The 22,116-nt window shown below is 45.7% G+C and overlaps 1 protein-coding gene across 29 annotated transcripts in view; it reads right to left on the reverse strand.

Moving 5' to 3' along the window:
• Positions 1-22,116, reverse strand: part of KCNMA1 (potassium calcium-activated channel subfamily M alpha 1) — a 729,891-nt gene that overhangs the window by 222,840 nt on the left and 484,935 nt on the right. For all 29 annotated transcript variants that reach the window (XM_047701854.1, XM_047701853.1, XM_047701852.1 and 26 more), the window contains exons 6-9: positions 19,728-19,803; positions 8,553-8,628; positions 6,099-6,269; positions 4,416-4,507 (exon numbers count right to left, since the gene is read on the reverse strand). In XM_047701854.1, coding sequence (XP_047557810.1) covers positions 4,416-4,507; positions 6,099-6,269; positions 8,553-8,628; positions 19,728-19,803 — 415 coding nt within the window. The remainder of the gene's footprint in view (positions 1-4,415; positions 4,508-6,098; positions 6,270-8,552; positions 8,629-19,727; positions 19,804-22,116) is intronic.

The raw sequence follows: 22,116 nt of genomic DNA on the forward strand, positions 1-22,116 counted from the left end.
TATGAGGATTAAGAAATATGCAAGTTTGTAGGTATTACTACTGTCTGAGAAGGCAGTCTCAAGTCTTTGGGTCATAGTGATTCCCTTTTCATCTGCAAGTATGTTGCATTCCTCTGTCTACATAAAGAAAAGTTCTGAGGGAAGCCATAGCATTTAAGTTCCACGGACAGCTTTCCTATATTGGAACTAAAGCCATATTAGTCTGTGACAATTATTCCCCCAACCAGAAGGGGGGCCCAGACTCTCCATGAGCCAGGAGATCCTTCCTTCAAGTAGACCTCATTCGCTTTCCTGGCCCCCTTTTGCCTTCATCTTGTCCTCTATTATTCATTTTCCTCTCTCTGTATCTTCTCAGCCTTTGACCAGAAACCAGTAGAATAATCCAAACACATCTCATTCTCCCTTCTCCCAAACACCTGACCAAGGACTGCCTCAGTTTGGGGCCCCAGAAGCCCATCATGGGAAAAACAAGGTCCGGATGGCTCCCCGGCCTGGCTACCTCTAACAGCAGATGGATTCCTCTCTGTAGCTGATTATTTTCCATGGCCCTTGGCCATGTGACCTCGGACCATGATCTCGTCAGTTCTCATAAACTAAGCAGGAGTGGCTGAGTCACACACAGAGAGGAAATCTCTGGGGGAAATGGCAAGGGGCTATGGGAGGAAGAAGAGCAAACTGGGATCCCAAAGGCCATGGGAGCCTCACCTCCCTGCTCTCCCACCTCTGAGCAGCTTTGATTTTACATGGAGGGAAGGAGAAGGAGCAATGTGCCCCCCCCCGGGGGGGGGTACAGGCTGGGCTGCAGGTGGGCTACCCTTCTGAATAAGATCTGGGCTCTCAACCCAAGAGGTCATTTGTCCCCAAGACCTCCAGCACACAGAGACTGCCCGCATAGGCCACACATTGAACCCCTGATTACTGACACCCAATTCCTATTCTTAGGAGCCCTGACACATCGTAATAAGATAAAGTAGAGAACAGTGGATGCTCACATGTGCACATGTCCCCACATCTACCACTAGCTCTGGAGGTCCTGTGGGAGGTCAAGTGAGGAACATCGATACGAGTGTTAGGAAAAGCCACTCGGGCCCTTGATCCCATGTTGATGGTGAAGATGTCCTGGGGATGCGATGTGGGCTGCTTACGTTACGCCCAACACACAGATGAAAACCGAAAATGAGGCACCAACAAAAATCTCCATGTTCTCCGATATCCTGAAATTGGGTGTTGCATAAACAAAGCCTTAAACTTCTCTGCCTAATTTTTTGTGTTTTTGGTTTTCTGGTTTATTGGGGATTTTCTTTTCCCCCTCTAAATCCATCTTTAGATTTCAAAGTTGTACATGTCTGTAGCTTTGGGTCACAAGTTCCCTTAAATTCTTTGACAAGTTAATGCATTGTTTGAGAGGTTATTCCTACGTAAAATACGCACACGCGATCCCCTCTACTGTGTATATGTTTTAATTACATTCTGGGCATTCACTTGATGAAACCCTGGGGAGAAGAGTATATGTCGTGTGTCCGTGTGTCCATGCATCCGTGCGTCCGTGCGTCTAGTGCGTAGATTTTTGTATACACAAAAACATGGGGCAAAGCATGCTATTTTAAGAGTCTGAACTCTATCTTTCAACAAAGTTTAGCTGCTTTCCTTTTGCAAATGCATTTAATTTTATCTGGAAACTTTCTGACGTTAGAAATAGAACAACTGTAGTTTCTCATTATGTTTACTGCCAGAGTCCATGCTTGCTTGCTCAACTAAAGACCTTATATTGCTAATTACTACCACATGCCCGTATCCCAAGCAAAAGAAAACTTATTGATTCTGACAGCCCATTCTCTCAACACTGAATTCCAAATGAAAACTCAAATTTTGGCCAAACATAACATTTCATCAATCTTGTTCTACTGACTGAAAAACAACATCAAACAAAGGGTGCTAATGGCCCTTTATTACCGTTCCTTTCCCAAGCTTATATTTTCTGATGAAAGATCTAAGTGACCAAAGGGCTTCTTTAAACTACTTAGTAATTAGCTTTTGAACCAGGAAACAATGTGTAAAGTAAAACGAACGGTCCCGGTGTTGATGACAGGACCTACTCTCTGTCCTCAGGGTCGGGGGACATCGGAGACCCAAAGAGCACATTAAAAGCAAAGTGTGTATTTTCATAAAGGGAGAAGAGAGAAAGCGAAAGAGAAAAAAAAAAACAGGCTAAAAGGCCGTGATAAAAGATGACGGAGATAGACAGAACAAAAGCCACGGGAAGTCTGTGATTTGAAGTCATCAGTACTCGAGGGTTTGAGTGGAAGTGCCAAGGCGAGAAAGATGACCAGATCGGACCAGGGGCGGGTGAGAGGCCACTGCTCTGAGGCCCCCTCTGGGGCGCCCAGCAACAAAAGCCACCAGTCACCCAGCCCACCCACACTGGATCAGGAAAACTATTTAGAGAAAAACATTGTACCCGGAGTGAGAGTCAAGAAATATGGTCCATGTACATGTCGGGGCAATTGACTTTATGGGCTTCTTCGGGGGCCGTGATAAGGAAATGCTGGCTTAGAGCTAGTGGGGTGGGAGGCCATAAAGAGAGCCCAGTTCCTCAGAACGCCTTCTGCTTTATGGCGACCTGTTCACACCTTAGAGGCGAAATGGGCAGAGGAGCTGTTTTCCTCTTGGCAATGGAATAAATGACCAATGGGAATCTCTGGACTTATCTGGCCTTTTGGATCCAACCAATGGCCCAAAAATCAGAACAGCTTGGTTCTCATCTCATCCAGGGCTGTTAAGGTAATAGGAAGAGGAGGGCTCCATTAGAGGGAAGGTGGAGGAATGTGCTGCCTCCACGGAAGAGACGCCAACTGGCCTCCTCTCGCCCACTGTCCTTTGTTCCTTTGAAAGGAAACTGGTATCCTGTGGGTAGTTCAAGAAAATGAGTTTTGGGTTTGTTTTTTGTTTTTCCCCCACCTCCTCATTTTCTGTACGAAGGACTGGACACCTGAGCTCAGGAGGCTCTGGGATCACCCACAAGAGATGAGATCTGCTCCCTCCAACAGGACGGTCAGGCTGGGAGGAGGTGAGGGGGAAGGGCAGTGCTATGGTTTTATTTTCTCTTAAAAAAACAAAACAAAAAGAGTTCATATGAAAACATGTCCGAGGGGGGAGACATAGTTCTGCGATCAGAGCTTGTAGGACTGAAAACACTGTAGGACTGAGAGATGAGAATCCTCCCATCTTGCTCTGGATGGTAGTTACTGAGCGTGCATGCAGAGACACACCCCTCGAGCTGTGCGTTAACCCTCAAGTGTGCCTCTTACTCTGTGGAAGTTTGAACAAAAACAAAAACAACAAAGCTGAGGACCCAAGAAAAAGCTTTAAAAAAAAAAAAAAAGTGAAGTAAAGAATGGGTGCCATCAGCCCTGTCTGGCGCTCTGGCCGGGGACAGAAAGGCTGAGGCCCCACTGTTGACAGAGGAGTCAGGCTTCTGGTTGGTGATGAAGGATTGCAGTGATTCGGAGATTGGTGGAATGACTGGACCACAAAGTGAGCCAGTCCCCAAGAAGAAAGCACTGAGGTACAGGAAGCCCAACGAAAGCCTCATTGGGAATAGGACCCATGCTCCAACATGCCACAGATAGAATGTGTCTTGCCCTGAGGAATCTCAACAACGTAATAGTCCCTCTGAGGACAAGCTCGGTGCCTCCTGGCTGAAGAGAATCGGTTTCCTGACTGCTTGACGGTAGGCCAGGTGACCTTGACCCTGCCCTCCCTAAGGCCTCCCTGCTGGAGGACAATCCCATATTACTGCGGCACAAAAATCAAAAACAAACAAACGAAACCCCAAGGATGGCATCACATTCATCTGGGGGACCAGAATGTAGTCCCTGAGCCTGTCAATGGGAAGAATGAACGAGCTCAGCTTCCTGGGGAGGGCTTAGAACAGAAAATACAGCCCCATCATCTAGGAACCCCTTCCAGGAGAAATGCAGTATGTGTCTTGGATCAATGGGTAGGGAAGAAAGCCATGAACGGGCACACATCTGGGTAGGCGGTCCACAGGGGACAGCTTCCTGGGGTAATTCCGACATCACAGCCCACACAGAATATGGCCCTTCCCTCACAGAAGCTTCTAGGGGAGGGGAGGGGAGAGCAGGATTCCTGTGTCACTGCCAGAGGGGCTCTGGAAAGTCACTCAACCCCATCTCTTCTGATGCAACAGACTTACTTTCTGCCTCCATGTTTGTTAAAAGTCCCGCCGAATTTATTCCGATTCAGGATGAGAGCAGCAATTTCGGGCACGTAGCGGGCAAACATTGCCTACATGCATGAAACAAAGAAAAAAGAGCCAAAAAAAAAAAAAAAAAAATGGCATGCAGAGAGGATTCTACCACAGCGGAGGCAGCAAAACCTCTTGGCATACTTACTTTCTTCCACTAACCGCACTATAGGAGCCCCCGTATTTCTTGCGGTTTCCTATTAATTCTATGATTTCAGGGACGTAGCTGGCAAACATGGCCTGAGGAGAAGACAGGAGACAGAAGAGAGACTGAAAAGACAGGCCAAAGAAAGGGGGTGACCTTTTCAGAAGGGGAGGGGGCTCTAAGATCCGAAAACACAAAAGGGTTAGGACTGCAAAGGTATATACTAATAAAGTGGATTATAAAAATAAAAGCACAAAAAGGGCAAGCTCCTGAAAATACACAGGACAAAACAAACATTAGCCAACCTGGACAACTACCCAAAAAAAAAAAAAAAAAAAAAAAAATTTTCCAGGATAAATGCAAGGGAGACAGGAATAAAGAAACTGACATTCAAGGTTTCTTGCTGAAAGGAAGTCAGTACAAGGGATGCATGCTGGTGAAATCACACACTCACACACACATACACACAAGGGCAGGAGAAGACCTTTCTAGTTAAAATTCACAGGAGAATCAATGCCTTTTTGAGGGACAAAAGACGGTAAACACCAAAAGAAGATTAAAATAATACATACACTTTTTCCGTTTAAAAAAAAAAATCATTCAAAAGCACAAAAGGTAAATATAGGAAATCACATGGGAGGACAGAATAGCAAGGAGAAACACAAATCTGCCATGTTTTGTCCAACAAACATTGTGCTTGTGGCTGGATCGGTGGGTCTGGTGACCTGCAGGGACTGCCCTGGCCCGGAGGAAATGCTTGCGTCAGTGGACACACGCACATGTACATTCATATACATTCTGTAAATGTATATGTGCCGTATGCATACAGAGCAGAGAGCCGGATATGCATCCTATAAATGCATGTGCGGTGTACACACGTGGAAGCCGTGTTCAAGGGAAGATTCTAATCTCCGCATACGCGGCAAAAATCTCAACTTCCAAACGGACTACCTTGAAAGACAAAACACAGCAACCAACATGTTGCCAGAAATCCCCCTTGAACATTACATCACAACCGACCGTTATGACCTGCAAAGGCCAGAAAAGCAAAGAGCGAAACTCTTTGATGTGTGTGTGTGTGGGGGGGGACACCCCACGGGTCGCTGCATTGTGGAGCTGGTCGGCTGCTTAGGAAACCACACTGGGGTAACACAAGGACATCCCCCTGCAGGAAACCCCTAGGCTTCCTGTCCTCCACGGGGACCCTACTCTTCAGGGCAGGCCCCAGCCACAGTGTTTGTTGGAAGTTAGGGGAGGATCATGAAGGGTGTGGGGGAGCTCTTGAAACCGCAAACTGTCTAGAGAGTGCCCACAGCGTGGACTGGGTCGGGGACAGCAGCTGTCCTCCCTGAGAATCAGCTGCTGAATTACGTTACCAAGGGACAGACACTCTCACTTAATAAGTGAGCATCCCTTTCTGGAAGACCATTAGGTTTCTTCCCGGTGAAAAGGCTGACCCTGGCAAGGGCAGGGCACCTGGGTCTCTGGGAAACGAGTCTAACATACCTAAGGAACACGCAGGAAAGTCACCATTGCGTTTGGGTTTACTTAGCCCGGGGGTAACGCTAAGGCGATCACTTGCTGGTAATGCGGAAACACAGAATCTAAAATACAAAGCTTTAAAGAAACGGATAGTAGAAAATATTAATGACCATAAAAATCGACATCGTAATAAAGAGTTTTTACCAGTCCCCCGAGGATGAAGAAGACCATGAAAAGGCGTCCGAGCGTGGTTTTTGCGTAAACGTCCCCATAGCCAACAGTGGACATGGTGACCATGAGTAAGTAGACACATTCCCAGTACGTGAGAGCCTGGTTGTTCTGGAAATTCTCCCATGGGTCCCCTGAATTCTCCACCTAAAGCAAGGGGACAGGGAAGAGAAAAGATGACATTGTGTGCATAGGATATACCAGGAAACCAAAACCTCTAGCGGCCTCAGCACCAGGCGTCTGTGACCCTGGGTGAGCTCTGCAGCAATGACTCGGAACCTCTGCGCAGGTCCCGGAGAAAGTGGGGTGGTAACACACACCTGTTTTTCAGGCTGATAGGGCAGAGAAGGGGAAAGAGCAGAGATAAAATATCCCTACTCCGGTTTTCTTCTCATTGTTGAAGATCTGAAGCCAGCGGAGTCTGAAGGCATTGCTCCTGGCCACGTTTTACAGCATTACCTTCAAGGAAAGAGCCAGAGAGCCCTGCCCTGACCTTTCTCTGTGAGTTCCTGTTCAGTCTCCGAGGGCCTGGCTCATGCGCTCCCGAGGAAATTCGAGACTCTCCCACCAGGACCTCCTCTTTTCATCATTTTGACCAAGGCAATGCCTGGTGGGCTTCACTCATTCAGACCTTACATCTGAACCCCCATCAGCATCTCTCGGAGTCTGACTCTGCTCTCCCAGCTTTGCAGAATGTCAGGGATGGCTCTACCCCGCAGAGAGCAAGAATTTCCCTGAGCGCACGAAAGTCGAGCCCTTGAGAACAATTTGCTTTTGGGCAACCCCTCAGACTGAGGGTCAGCAAGCTTTGTCTGTAAAGGACCAGATAGTAAATATTTTCAGCTTTGTGCAGGATACAGTTTCTGATCTCTGTAGCAACAACTCAACTCTGCGGTTGGCGAATCAGCCAGAGGCAATACTTAACGCTCAAGGGAGAGTGCATGAATTGGGAGCCCTTTGTCCCCAGGGGTGCAGCGCACGCAACTTCACATAACACCTTACCTTTCCGTCAATTTGATCCACCAACAAAGCTATGAGGGAGGCAGGAGAGACACTCAAGCTACTACTCTCAGGAGAGAGGGAGAGATGCGACTGGATCTCCAGGTCTTCCCAGGATCCCAGCCCTGCTGTACACCACACGGGCAGTGCCTATGACCCACCGGCATGGCCCGTGTGGGCAGCCAGCCCCCAACCCCAATCCACCAAGCCTCTGGTTCTTCCTTGGCAGAAAGTTTCCAAAACAAACCTAGCCTCTTTCACACATCACTTCTTGAGCTCAACATGCCATATTCATGGAGCTTTCCTGGTGGAGCAGAAGCTACTTCCCAAAATGTATGGTGAGCTCACCTCACGGGACTACCGAAGAACAAATACGGTGATGAGGTTATTACCTACTAAGAGTGATTTCAGCCCAGAATTCCATCAGCATAAAAGGGTGGGCGGGGAGCCCTCAGATCTAGTGACTGAAGGAGAGCCCCAGCTTCCATTCCAGGCCCGCCTCCCACGATAATTACATAAATCCCGATGATGGGAGGTGACTAAAGGCACCTTCCTCCCCTTAACACAGCTAGAGGCTTAATAAAGGGAAGGCACATTTACTCAAAGCTTCAGAGTGAGATAAGGCTCCTTCCAGTTTTAATAGTTTGTGCTTGGGCGCCTGGGTGGCTCAGTGGGTTAAGCCGCTGCCTTCAGCTCAGGTCATGATCTCAGGGTCCTGGGATCAGGCTCTCTGCTCAGCAGGGAGCCTGCTTCCCTTCCTCTCTCTCTGCCTGCCTCTCTGCCTACTTGTGATCTCTGTCTGTCAAATAAATAAATAAAATCTTAAAAAAAAAAATAGTTTGTGCTTGTGCGAAACACGCTTCCAACAAAAGCTGTGGTCCCTAAAAGCAGGAATAAAGGTCTTCCTTGAGGAGGTGCGAATAACTTGACTTAATAATGGAAGCCTTTCAAAGAGTGATTAATTTAGAAGAATTAACATTTTGGAGATACAAAATAACTTGACAAGTAATCAGGCAAAAGAATCAGAGGTGGCTTTTTGTAAGGGGGAAGCGGAGAGAAATTGAGGGATCTGAATTTGTTGTTTATTAAGAGATGTGGGTCAAACGCCCAACCTTGTCGCGAAGACCTTTTCAAGTGTTGGCTGAGGACGCACTGCCATCTTGTGGCTTACTTGGGTTACTGCAGACAGGGTGAAAAATCCACCAAACTAGTGAACTGAAAAACTCAGGTTAATGAAGCGAACATCATTCACCATTTGGAACTAGTTTAGGGTAAAAGGGTTGGAAACCCAGACAATGGCGCAGTTGCTTCTCCTGCTCCTACAGCGAGGCTGAAGTTTCCTTCAGAGAGAAAAAGTTTAAGTCAAAAAATGACGCAGGGACGGACTTACTGCAGAAAAGCCAGAGCTGAAGCCTCGTCAAGGATACTTACCAAATGGATGAACCCCGCTGCTGTTAGCCATGTGCTGATAAATATGGAGAGCAGATTCACCAGCTTGATGGAATTACTGTGCAAAAGAGACAACAAGCAAAATCCCCAAGTTACAAGAGAAGACCATGTCCGGGCTGCCTTCCAGAGTGACAGCAATCTTTAAAGGACAGGCCGCCCACCTCTAGTCCCCAGTGTTTCCTCCATCATAAAGGAAGGTCCTGGAAGATCCTGCATTGGTAGGTAGGGACACAGCCTATGGAAGAATGACATCTGGGCCATGAAAATGGGTTTAATTTTTCTTTAATTAAATTTTATTTTGAAAATTTTTATGTCTACAGAAATATGGAAAGAACAGTATAATAAACACATGCCCTTCTTCTAGAGTGAGCAATTAATATTTTGGACATTTTGTTTGTATTCTTTTTTTTCTCTTTTTCTATTCTTTTTTTTTTTTTTTTGGCTGTATCATTTACAAATACAATGTCAACATTTACAAATATAATGTAGATATCATGACATAACCCTTAAATACTTCAGCATTTAACATCTAAGAAGGACACCATGCAACACACTCTACAGTTGTCATGCCCAAGAAAATTCATGTGAATTCAGGAATGTCATCTAAAATACACTCTTTCTGGGGCACCTGGGTGGCTCAGTGGGTTAAAACCTCTGCCTTCGGCTCAGGTCATGATCTCAGGGTCCTGGGATCGAACCCCGCATCGGGCTCTCTGCTCAGCAGGGAGCCTGCTTCCCTCTCTCTCTCTCTCTCTCTCTCTCTCTGCCTGCCTCTCTGCCTACTGGTGATCTCTGTCAAATAAATAAATAAAATCTTTAAAAAAAATAAAATAAAATACACTCTTTCTTTAGAATTCTCCAGTTGCCCTGAAATTGTTTAGTGATATTTTCATTTTTTTTATCCTGATACAGGAACCAGTCGAGATTCAGAAATTGCATTTCATTATTATGTTGCTTTCTTTATTCCAGGAGTCAGGAAACTTTTTCTATAAAGGGACAGACGGTAAATCTTTTAGGCTTTGCTGGTCACAGAGTCGCTGTGGCAACTATCCTACTTTGCTGCTATAGCGTAGAAGTCAGTAAGAGAAGGATGTGTCTGCATTCCAATAAAGCCTTATTTACAAAAACAGGCAATGGGCTGGATTAGCCCTTGGACTATATAGTTTACCAACCCCTGCTTTCTTCTCCTTTCACCTGCCCCCCTAACCATTTCGTTGGTTTCCCAGGACATTTAATCTTCAGTGCACTCAGGTCAGCTATCCTATAGAATTCCCATATTCTGGATTTGTCTGATTGTTCCCTCATGAGTGGATCCCATTTAAATGCATCTGTTAAGAATATCTGCCTGGGTTGGCATCACATCAGAAAAATCTCAACTCAGTTACACTAGGTCCAGTCAGTTGATTAAGGTGGGAACGTGAAATCTTGCTACCAAAAGGAGTCCACTTCCCTTTGTAATTAATATGTCATCTATGCAGTGAAAATCTGAGACTCTATGAATATTCTGTTCCTGTACAACCTCCTGCCTAATAATGTCAGCATCCATCAGTGTCCTTGAGTGGATCAGTTAGGACTCACTAAAGTCTAAGCACCCTGAAAGCAGAGGCCTTGTCTGCCTGGATCCGTGAGTACAGTGAGGGCCTGGCACATAGTAGGGCCTTTATGCATAAATCCTGAGTGAACTGGTCCCTCCCCCTGCACTCTTCCCTCTTGGCTTCACCCCGTTCACTCCCACTGGGGTCTAGTTCCTTGAACAGTGTTGTTGGCAGGCCACTTCCCTATCCAAAGGCTCCCTGTTGATTAAAATGTTGTTTCCAAACTCCTTCCCTCCTCAACACCTGCTGAAGTTTTGGGTTCACCCTCCACCTCCTCAATATCAACTCTTGAAACCTCCGTCACAGCCAAACGTGCGACCTCCGTCTGTTTATTCTACTATCCAAGATGTTCCTTCCTATCTTTGCAAACATTTCCCTTTCTTCAGAGCCTGATTCAATCCCCACGTCCTTGTTAAAAGTCGTCCCTGCACCTGGGATACGAAGGGACTTCTCCTGGCTCTTACTTCTGGCCCCTCACTGGTAATCAACCCCATTGTCTGAACACAACTTTTGTAATGTTGTTTTAGATTGCTGCCTGTCTCTTGTGTTCCTGGCTGTATCTTGTGGAAACAAACTCTATTTTCTACCTATTTTAGTCTCTCTGTAGTGGCGGAATGCCACCCCTGGGTGGTTCTACCCATCATTCTTGACTGATTGTTCTCTGCCCTCTCCTACTCCTTTCTCATGTGGAACCAATGATTTAAATCCCAAGAGTTTAAAGGACATAGTAACAGTAATAAACAGCAACGGTTCACACTGCTCACCATTCTAAGTACTTGCGGTGTATTCCCTCCTCTACTGTTCATGATGACTCTGTGACGTCACCCACACAGGAAGTAGTGAGTTGGAATGTGAGCCAGGGCACTCTGACCAGAGTGCACCCTCTTGGGCACTACAAAGTCCTCTTGGCCCCTGGCCTACAGAGTCATAGATTTGTGTCCATCAGAGTCTTCCCTGGTCTGTCCCTGTGCCCCATGCACAGGATAGGAAAAGCTCAGAAAGAGCTGCCCCAAGGAAGAGAGAGACTCTCTTAGACATATTGATGAAACTCTTGAACTTCACAAAAAAAGAACGGAAAAGAAAAGTTCTGGTAACTATATCTATCCTGGGGTCACTATGTGGAGGAAGGCAGGAGGGGGCTGCGGTCTAGGGTAGCCCGGGGGTTGAAGGAGGAGTCCCTCAGTGGAGGTCAGATGATCAGTTCCAGAACAGGGGACGAGGCTAGAGCCCAGCTTGCCTTTTTCTTCAATCGTCTTTTCTTCACAGAATTGAGCAGAGCAGCCCATGGTCTTAGTTTTTTCTAGAGTTGGTTCTGACAACTCCAGGAAAATAGAGCCAAATATTTTAAAAATTTGTTTGATACTGATCTTTTGAAATGTGTGGAATGACTTCCTTCTGGTTCAAAAACAGAAAAACAATAAAAATATCCACTCCGTCATTCTTAGTCATCTTGACAGTTGCCAGATTATAAGAGTTGCCTATAAAAATTGCCAATATTTATTGAGTCCCTATTATATGTGCTAGGCATCGTGTTGAGTTCTTCATTCTGCTCAGATTTTTACCATTCTACCTTTCGATGCAGGTACTATCACTGTTCCTGCTAACCAAATAAGGAAATTGAGGCTTGGGGTACTTAAGCAGCTTGCCGGAGAAGACACGGTTGGTAGGCGGTGGGATTAATATTCGAACCAGCCCTGTCTGACCCAAACCCTATAATATAATCCCAACGCAATAATTGGGAGAAGCCGCACAGGATTCTGTGTCTATTGCTCTTGGGTTTCCCACATCCCTTCCTTAAGGACAGCCCTGTCCTCAGCCTCTGACCTTGGCGGATGTCACTCAAAGGCTCCCACTTCTCCTACCTGGGTGGCCTGTACCACACAGGCCGATGGAGGAACTCTTGGCTCTAAATGGTTATGAAGTAGGGCTTATTGGAAGCATTTTTAAGGAATGGAGTGGGAGAGAAAGAATCTGACTCCTTCTGAGATTCAGGTGCAAAAAAAGTATAAGTCTGGGGCTCTGGAAGGCCATCTGCCCTGGAGAAAGCCTGCCTGAGAACGTGACCTGGAAGGGATAAAGAGAAAAGCAGAATCCTGATGGGAAACTTTGAACCTCTGGATCTAGACATGTCTAATTCTGTCTTGAATCCCTGTCATTATCAAGGCTGGTTCAAAGTAAAGTCTGTCCCTCACAATTAAAGACATCTGCTCACAACAGGAGGGGTAAAATCCAAATTGTTCTCGGAGAATCTAACAATTGATCTGGTCTGTAAAGTAGGTCCGGGACCATTTCTACCCAAGAAAAGAGGGTGGATCCTGTACCACCACCAACTGTGCTCAGCAGGATGCTTAGTTCCATGGCTCTGCAGGTTCTGGATGGACCTGGCATTTACAAGGGCAAGCACAGATCTGCTAAATCCTGGCCTTTGTCTCTCTTCCCAGATGTTACCATGGGTCATGCAACCTTCTCTAGGTAGTTTCTGAAGCTGTGAATGGAAATCGCCAACTCACCAAAATAATGTTTAAAATCTTCTATTTCAGCCTCTCCTGAGAGCAGAGAGATACCAGAATTCTTGCCTTTCTGTTCCCTAGAGCAGCCTGTCAACCCCAGAGGCTGACTCACTGGACTTTCAGAGCATTCTCGCTCTCGAAGGACAAGCCCCCACCTCTCCCACCCAGAGACTGTCAGAGTAGAAATAAAATGTATGGATCTAAGGCATCCACCCAACGAGCCATCAGAAGCAGAAACACTGATAGCCAGTGAACTCCATTCATTGTTGCAGCTGGAACATCAACTAGTTTCTCAGTGGGAAGGCAAACTCTGGCACACTCCTCTACTTTGTGAGTCCTCCAAGGTGTGAGCTAACACGGGAGAGGGAGAAGCAGATGAGGAACAGGTAGCTGGCATCTCAGAGAAGCATGTATATATGGTCCCTGACTTCACAAGCATTCAACTTATACCATTCTCGGTGTGAAAGCCACATGCCTTCAGAGACACGAGATTTTTGTGGGTTTTTTTTTTTTTTTTACGATTTTTTTTTAAAGATTTTATTTATTTATTTGACAGAGAGAGATCACAAGTAGACGGAGAGGAAGGCAGAGAGAGAGAGAGAGAGAGGGAAGCAGGCTTCTTGCTGAGCAGAGAGCCTGATGTGGGACTCGATCCCAGGACCCTGAGATCATGACCTGAGCCAAAGGCAGCGGCTTAACCCACTGAGCCACCCAGGTGCCCCGAGATTTTTGTGTTTTGAATTTTGGTCTTTTCCCAGACTAGCGATAGGCAGCATGATTTCTCTTGTGATCCCAGGCAGTGGCAGTGAGCTGCAGCCCCCAGTCAGCCACGTGATCACCGGAGCACACAACCGACACACAACAACTGGTTTTCACTTCTGGTACAATATTCAGTAAGTTACGTGAGATAGTCAGCAGTTGATTATGAAAGAGGGTTTGAGTTAGATGGTTTGGCCCAGGTATGGACCAATTTAAGTGCTCTGAGCACATTTAAGGTAGGTTAGGCTAAGCTACAATGTTCCAGACGTCAGGTGTAACAAGTGCATCTTTGACTTGGGGTATTTCCGACTTACAGTGGGTTCATCCAGATGTGACCCTATTGTACATCAAGGAAAATCCATGTTGTTCATTTTCCGAAAGGATAATTAAATACCAAGCTGGTTCACTGGCACACTCCCAGATCCTTGGAACCCGAACAAAGCAGCGCTTGACCAATCACCATGCAGAGCCCTCTTGAGATATTAAAACTATTGTAGGCTTCGAGCCTCTTGGTGCTTTGGAAAAACAACCTAAATACGATGATTATTAATTTCTAAATGATTGTCGTAATGCTATTAATAGTGCTTCAGGGAATTCTTGCTGTGCGTAGAACGGTTCATCATTGTCGCGGAAAGAGTCCATATTCAACACTGAAATCTGATTATTTTTATGGCATTAACATCATTACAGATGGCTAGCATCAGGAATTTGCTTTCCAAATTAAACTGTACAACCAATCACCTAAAAGCCCTGTGAAAAGGACGCAAGATTAATTCTTAGTGGACTTTCTCTATACTCTGAAATTTGAACCTTACCAGGTCAACACAGGACTCCTTGGGAGGAAGGAGAGGGTAGCAGGGTTAAGTTTGTGTGTTCTGTATGGCAAAAGGGTCACTGGAAATAGGCATAGGTTTGTGACCAAGGTCACTGGGGCTGAGCCAAACACGAACTTCCCAGTGGTTAGAATAGTTAGAATATTGGAACCATTCACATTTAAGCCCCTTTCTCTTGCCTTGAGGAAGGAATGGACTCGGACCTTATCATGAGAACCTAACTCATCGAAAGGAGAAGTGAGTTGGGGAAAATCGGAGGGAGAGACAAACCATGAGAGACTGTGCACTCTGAGAAACAAACTGAGGGTTTTGGAGGGGAGGGAAGTAGTGCGTTGGGTGAGCCTGGTGGTGGGTATTAAGGAGGGTATGTACTGCATGGAGCACTGGGTGTGGTGCATAAACAATGAATTTTGGAACACTGAAAAAAATTAAATTAAATTTTAAAAAAATAAAAAATAAAATCATTTTCATGTTGTCTGTTATCATTTCTGGGTCCCCAACTCATGAGTTCTCAATAGTCAGTAGAGAAATTTACATGACTGGATACAGTGAATGCTCCAAGGGCAGGCACAGATATCTTTCTGTTCCTGCAGATCGGAGATCTTTCCAGGACCACGCACATGCTGGAAGAGAGAAAGTCTGTCTCTTTCTGAAAGCATAGCTATAAACCCAGAGGTAGCGGTCACCGTCTTTGCCCTCACTGTATTTATGAAGACATGTTTTGGTTAACACTGAAAAATGTCATTCACTTTCTACAAAACAGGGCAATCTGTCCCTGCTCGGCTTGTCCACTATTTTCCTCCTTTGTGGCTGAGTGCACAGCCAGGTGTCAGTGGCTTTATTTTGTTTTATTGTTACCTCTGCTGGACAGATGCAAGGTATCCACCCCTGAAAAGTCAACTCATGAGACCACACTGAGATGACTGGGCTGAACTATAAGCAAAATCAAGTTCTGTCCATTCTGCCCCTTACATACCTCTCCACCCCTCTTCCTGCTCTCCACCCCGACCTGCACTGCTCAGGGCCATTTCCTGCTACCACGTGCCTGGACAACTGCCCTGACTGGTCTAATGGTCTCCAGTTTTAGATGCCTCAAACCCATCATACAATTGGTGGACTAGTCGATCTTTCTAAAACGTAAATCTGACCACATTCCTGTCCTACTTAAACCCTTCAGTGGTCCCCTCTCACTGTCCGAGTTAAATCTGAGAAGCCCAGGAGCCTTCACGGTGTGGCCTCCACCTGGACAACCCCTCCATAATGAACCCATCTCCATAATGAACACTCTTTTTAAAGAACTTAACCTTGGAGCCGTTTCCAAGGTCATATTTGTAGTACCATGATTTTAGTTCTCCAAATGCCCCCCCAAAACGTGTGGGTTAGGTAAATGATGGTGCACAAGCATCATAGAATAGTCTGAGGGAAATAAAAGTAACATGGGAGAACGCTCGTAATGTTTGTCTCAACCACAGGTGGGGATGGGGAAGTTACACTTTATCCTTTATGCTTTTCTATATCTTATCAGAGAGCACAGGGTGGGGAGGGACAGGGGTCGGGGAGGGGGGGGATCCCAAGCAGGCTCCCCACCCAGTGTAGAGCCTGGGGTCAGGGTCATTCCCACAGGGCTCAATCTCACAACCCTGAGATCATGATCTGAGCTGAAATCAAGAGTTGGATGCTTAACCGACTGAGCCATCCAGGCGGCCCGAGCATGGTCTACTTTAATAATTAGTAAGGCCATTGTCATTTGAAACAAATTGTTGGATGACCCATGTTTTCATCATCAACATATACACATCAAATGAGATGTGGAATGACAGCCTTTAAAACTGAGCTCCTTATTTTGCTCTGGTGCAGAATAATTACACGCCCTCTCCTCAGTGAGTCTGCTTGCCAGGGTGCAGGGCCACTGATGCACCGCCAAAAACTTGGGCAATAGGGGCGCCTGGGTGGCTCAGTGGGTTAGGCCGCTGCCTTCGGCTCAGGTCATGATCCCAGGTCCTGGGTTCGAGCCCCACATTGGGCTCTCTGCTCAGCAGGGAGCCTGCTTCCTCCTCTCTCTCTGCCTGCCTCTCTGCTTACTTGTGATTTCTCTCTGTCAAATAAAAAAAAAAAAAATCTTTAAAAAAAAAAAAAAACAAAAACTTGGGCAATGACATGGAGGGAACTCTGTTCCCTTCAATAGATCATTTTCCAGACATGGAGCCAGGTAGCCACTACTCCCCCCCCATTAGCTGGCAGTTTAAAGAATGGCCCTGAAGCTGTCCCATCACTGTGACTTGTTGCTTTCATCTGTGTTTTCTCGGTCATCCTGTTCACTCTGGTTTCCTTTGCTGCCCACTTAGTTCTCTCTCTCCCCCCCATATACTTCTTTGCTCTGTTTCTTCCAGCTCTTTGCCAAGCAAGGCAGCCAAAGGACAGAAAATGAAACTGCAATTTCAAGCCATTATTTCAAATCACATTTGCAACGTCTCTATCCCTACCTAATGCCACAGATCGGTGGGGGAGGGCACCCAAGAAAGCCAGACAAAATCCCCCTAAAGGCGATTCCAGGGCTGCACCCATACGCTCCTGGAAGGTCACCGTGAACACAGCAGAGTACAGAGGAGTCACCAGGAAATAAACCCTGCGCCCAAAGCCCTATAAAAACCAAGGCTTCCTCTTCTCAGCATCAGAGCCTTCAGGATCTGGGCTCAGGGGTCCACAGAGGGAAGAAGCTGAGATTAGCCAGGCATCCAAAGAGAGAATGGGCTCACAGAGTTGGTCTAAAGCATCTACAATTAAGTCACGTTTCTTACAATTAAGAACTTTTTAAGTTTTATTTTAAGTCCTTACAATTAAGTCAAGTTTCCTTGGGGGCCTGGGACCTGGCCCTCGCCTGCCTTCCTAATGTCATCTTTGTTTTCCTGGCCCAAAGCTCCCCAGTATCCAAGAGCGAGGGGTTACTCAAAGAGCCCCAAGGAACCGTTCCTGTCACCTGTGTGCTTCTGTCACTTCAGCGATTGGAGGTTTCTGGCCCTCACCTGCCCAAGCCCAGCCCTACTTGGATAACACTCAGAAGCTCACCTAAGACAATCCCTTTTCCTTAAGAAGAGCCTTGACCGCCCCACACTCATGTCAAGCCTGATGTCATTCCTCTCCTCTGTACCTCACCGCCACACACCCCCACCCTGATATACTTGTGTCCCAGCACCAACCCACCACAGGTCTTGCTGGCTCTCCCTCCCCTTGTACTTTCTGAGAGCAGGATGCTACCCTGGCCCCCGCCTGGCTGCTGGTATGAATGGACGCTCCATTCAGGCTTGTTGAATTAACTCAGTCACCCACACACGCAACAGGAACGGACACAGTCCAAGTTGTGGGGTTATGCTCAAAACCCCCTCTACCATAGAAAGAGTTGAACTGAGTGGGAAGTAGGGTGCTGGCGAAATGCTGTTTGGACCCCCGGAGAGCAGACCCCCAGCAGCCTGTCGCTCTGGGACTCCTCCCTAAGACCGCTTTCCCCCCAACTTACAGTCCCCTCTTGCCCTAGCCGGCTGCTTCAGCTCTCCTCTGTGCTCTGGGAGAATGAAACAGCCTAACTGTGGGGTTAGCGGTCGGGATGTTGGTGCTATTTCCTGCACCTAAAGGAGAGGAAGTTTCTCCAAGGAATGGGAAATTGATGGGTCTCTACACAAAAGTCCAGGGAAAGATATTTTATTCCCGAGGCTTACAGTCTTCCCAAGTCCAAAAACAATCCATATGGAATGCAAGAAAAACGAGAACACAGTTTTCTGTCCACGTTATTCCATGGAGTCACGGCACATTCTTAAAACACTGGTGTCAGAGAATTAAAAGCCCCTGAATTTATGGTGTACACACAAACCAGGGAACGAGGGGCATTACAGCATGTTCAAGAATGTGGTTAACTCCACATAGCGCCTTCCCCACCAGAAAAAACAAGTGTCTCTTAAATACATTTCCTGCACGTGGCCCTAGGTACACACCGGTTCTACCCTAAAAAACATAGTTTAGCAGGGCAGTTGTGACACAGGTAAACATGGAGGGTCACTAGCTTATCCATACTTCTAATTTCAGGAGTAGAGCCCATTGCCCCCAAGACCCATAAAAAAGGAGAAGGAACCAAAAAAGGTTACTGTCACTCAGAAGAAATACAAAAAGTAACAATATTCACTCTATCTTAGGCATACTATATACTATTAAATGGAACATCAATAAACGCTCACCCCAGGGTAATGTAAGTGCAGGGCGGTGGGGACTCACTAGAGAGGACTTCTATTGCGGTAGACGCTCGTTTGCTTTTTACCTTGGATAACAGGAAGTGGATTTACCCCACATGTGCATGAAGAGTTGGTGGGAAGACACCAGTGTGGAATTTAAAAAAAAAAAAGAAAAAAGGCAAAACAAAACAAACAAACAAAATAAACAAGTAAAACATGCAAACCCCAAAGATGGAGGCCAAAAGCCTGTCACATGTGTTGGCGGTGACAGGTTCCGGAGGCTGAGTCCCAGCCTCTCGGGGACTGGGAAAACAACACTGACTCCAAGGCCCCCGAAATGCAGGTGTATTAATTATAAATCACACAATCCAGAAGTGTCCTGTTTTTAATCATTTATCAAACACGTCAACCTCAGAGGAAATGGAACATTAGCAGTGAGCTTCTTAAAGTGTAATTTCCTACAAGAGAAATTTATGGCCTATACTTATTCTCCATTAGAGGACGTCTAACCTCTTTTATTAGTTTATTCATCAAGGCAGCCTGGTTTCGGGCCAGCTCTGCAAACCCGCAGGTCATCTGGAAAGGGGTCTCTGGGGATTTTTTTCCTCCTGGTCCAGTAGTGTTTTCCAGATCATAACACAGTTAACAGAAGTAGTCATGGTACATTCGGTGGGAGGTTTTTAGGTATTCCCCAAAAGGCAATTCACAGAGCGAGCCCCAGGGACTACCATGGCTATAAAGTGAACATCTAAAATGTACTTTGAAATGAAATGATTTTCTGTTTGCCGTATGAGGCTTGTGATTGCCTCTCAAAGAGCACTGCTTCCATTGCTTTTACGTTCAGGTTCAATTTCTTATTTAGTGATGTAATAAAGGGGTGATTTAGAACCCGCGAGCAAGGACTTCCCAATCAATGAGTTGCTCGATCTCTCATCCACTGGGTACCGTCTCTCCAGGATGCTGTGGCCTATTTCCAAGCAACCTGCACAGCCCCCCAAAACAGTCTCCTTCCCCACATGCACAGCTGTTTCTCTGTTCACCGGACAGTCCCCAGCCCTGCAGAAGAGAGCAACCCAAGCCCTACTCTGTGCCTTCTCCAGACCTCTGTGTGAGATCACTCTTTCTGAGACTAACAGAACTCTCAGTTTGCAGTGATGAAAACAAAAACATCCGATATGTACAAACTGGTGTGGGGGGCCAGAACGAGGGGGGGAAAGAAAAGGGAATAAGGACATCTTACCTTGTTTTAAGGATATTCAGAAACTGCAAAATTTCTGAAAACTGTATCAGTCTGAGAGCTCTTAAAAATCTCAAACCTGGAAAGAGAAATGAAATAGAGACACATTATTCTCACTGCGTGGTTTTAATGTTCACACTCAGCCGTTTGATCTACAGCTGCCAGGGTTGAAGGGATCTGAAGTTCTTACAGACGATTAAACCATCCCCTACCTTGGTCATAGTCCTTCATTCTGATTCTTGACTGGTTTAATCCCTGCTGGTAAACTTTCTCATTAAAGGAGGCCTGTTTTGAGCCACGGTAGAGGAAGGTCCGGTGGGGAAAGCCCCGTTAAACGAGGCTTCTCCTTTGCTCATCTCAGATTTAAAGCGCTGTTTCTAAGTTGCCTACTCTTTTGAGAGGATTTTGTCTCTGAAAAACACTGGGAATGGGGCCAGGTAACCTTTATGCTAAGAGCAGATTACAAACAAATCGGATAACCTGATGTCTTTGATTTTTTTTTTTAAACTTTATCTTCACCTGATAAAATGAAGAGTAAAGGCCACAGTGTGATCCATTTTCTAGAGAAGTTCTCGATTTCTCTCCCAATCAAAAAAAAAAAAAAGTCAAATTGGTAAGATCTCACACCTCATAGCTTCAGGATCCACAATATATATATTTCCACTTTTACTAAGCATGAAGATAAATGCCTGTCCTTTCCAAATTGGCAACCTCTGCTGAATGGAAACCCGAGAGCCAGCATTTCTAGACAGCAGAAGAGGGACGGGTACCAGGAAGGAAGATACCATCCGGGATTAGAGAAAATATAAATTATGGTTGTGTTTTAAAAACCTGGGGTAAAATATATTTCTGTTGAAATCAAATTCATGAGTCAAAAACATTCTGAGTCACTCATGGGGCTTGCATGCTTGGCCCATTCTCTCATGTAAGAGAATTACTGACAAAATGCTGATGATCACAGTTTTGAGAGAGTTTCAATATCACACCCTTTGCTAAGGGGATTTTCTTGTACAGATTTTCCGAAAGCATTTTGTCGAGCGCCCCCACATGCCAAGTGCAGTGCTAAGCTCAAGGTGGGCTAAACTGTTGACAGGTAGCTCTTGGCTGATGGGTGAGACTTTATTCCGCCCCTGTAGGTGAGGCAGGAAGCAGTGGGAAGAGGCTGGGGGAGTCACTGCAATGAATCAAGGAAAGGAGACAGATGCGAAGTTTTCCATTCTATGGCTCCACTTTGGGCCCAGTTAGATTTCGCCCTGTTCAAGCATTAGGGGACAAGGAAGGGCTAACACAAAGCCCAGGAGCGGGAGGAAAAAAAAAAAAAATCCCATTGCACAAGAGGGAGAAAGGGATAATAGCTCAAAAGGGAAATTTCTCATCTAAAAAGGATTTACCTTCATGAACAGAAGATTTTCTCAGAAGACGCTGGCTTTCTATGCCAAATGATATTTATATTACTTTTATTAAATCAGAAAGTGCAGAGATGAGAGGGGATGTTGATGAACTGAAGGCCCAGGAGCCGAAACACAGTCCTAACACAACTGATGAAAGGTTCACTTAACGCAGCCGAACGCTGCAGAGAACAAACCTGAGAAATAATCCCAGAACACAGAGAACAGAAGGAAAAGGGAGAAAAAAGAATGAAATCTAAGAAAATGGAAATGGTGGGGAGATCACAGAAATCCAACTTATGAATAAAACATGTTCCAAAAGTAAGTACAAACAACCTGTAGATCCTAAGTAATGGGCAGGACATAATCAAAAAAAAACTTTCTAGAAAGGAAAAAAGGACTGGAGAGTAAGAGCCAAAATGAATGACCAGCTCTTAGAAACTCATGTTGAGAGTCTTTTCTTCAAATTTTAAGTATTAACATAAATTAAAAAACAAAGTGTCAGGGTGGGGAGAGGGTCACCATGAATGCCACAGAGGCAACATGATGTGATAGTAGATATAAATGACAATGGACAACACTCAGACTCTTAAGACAAGGAGAATTTGGCCCAAGACTTTTATGCCTGTCAAGCACTTGTTCAACAATAAAAATAAAAACAAAAAATGTCTTCAAAAGCCCAGGACCTCCCAGAAAATATATTGCTTGTGCAAAATATTTTCAAAGTTCTCAAGCCTTATTAAATCAGAATGAGTGGCAGAGGCTGGGAGGTATATTTATAATAAACTCTACTGTTGATCCTAAGCATCCAGCCCAACCTGATGGCTGGTCTCAGTCCAGCATCATCGGCACACACTGCTGGGAGATAAAGTGACACACTTAGAAATTTGAGGTAGAAGACTAGCAGCACTGAAACCAGTAAGGACACAGAAGGATGTTTTAGTGTCATATTAGCCGCTAATAGTTTCAGCCTAAAAATCCTGTGTGTGCATATATACGCACAT

The sequence above is a fragment of the Lutra lutra genome, chromosome 14 (assembly GCF_902655055.1).
Source record: "Lutra lutra chromosome 14, mLutLut1.2, whole genome shotgun sequence".
Taxonomy (NCBI): Eukaryota; Metazoa; Chordata; class Mammalia; order Carnivora; family Mustelidae; genus Lutra; species Lutra lutra.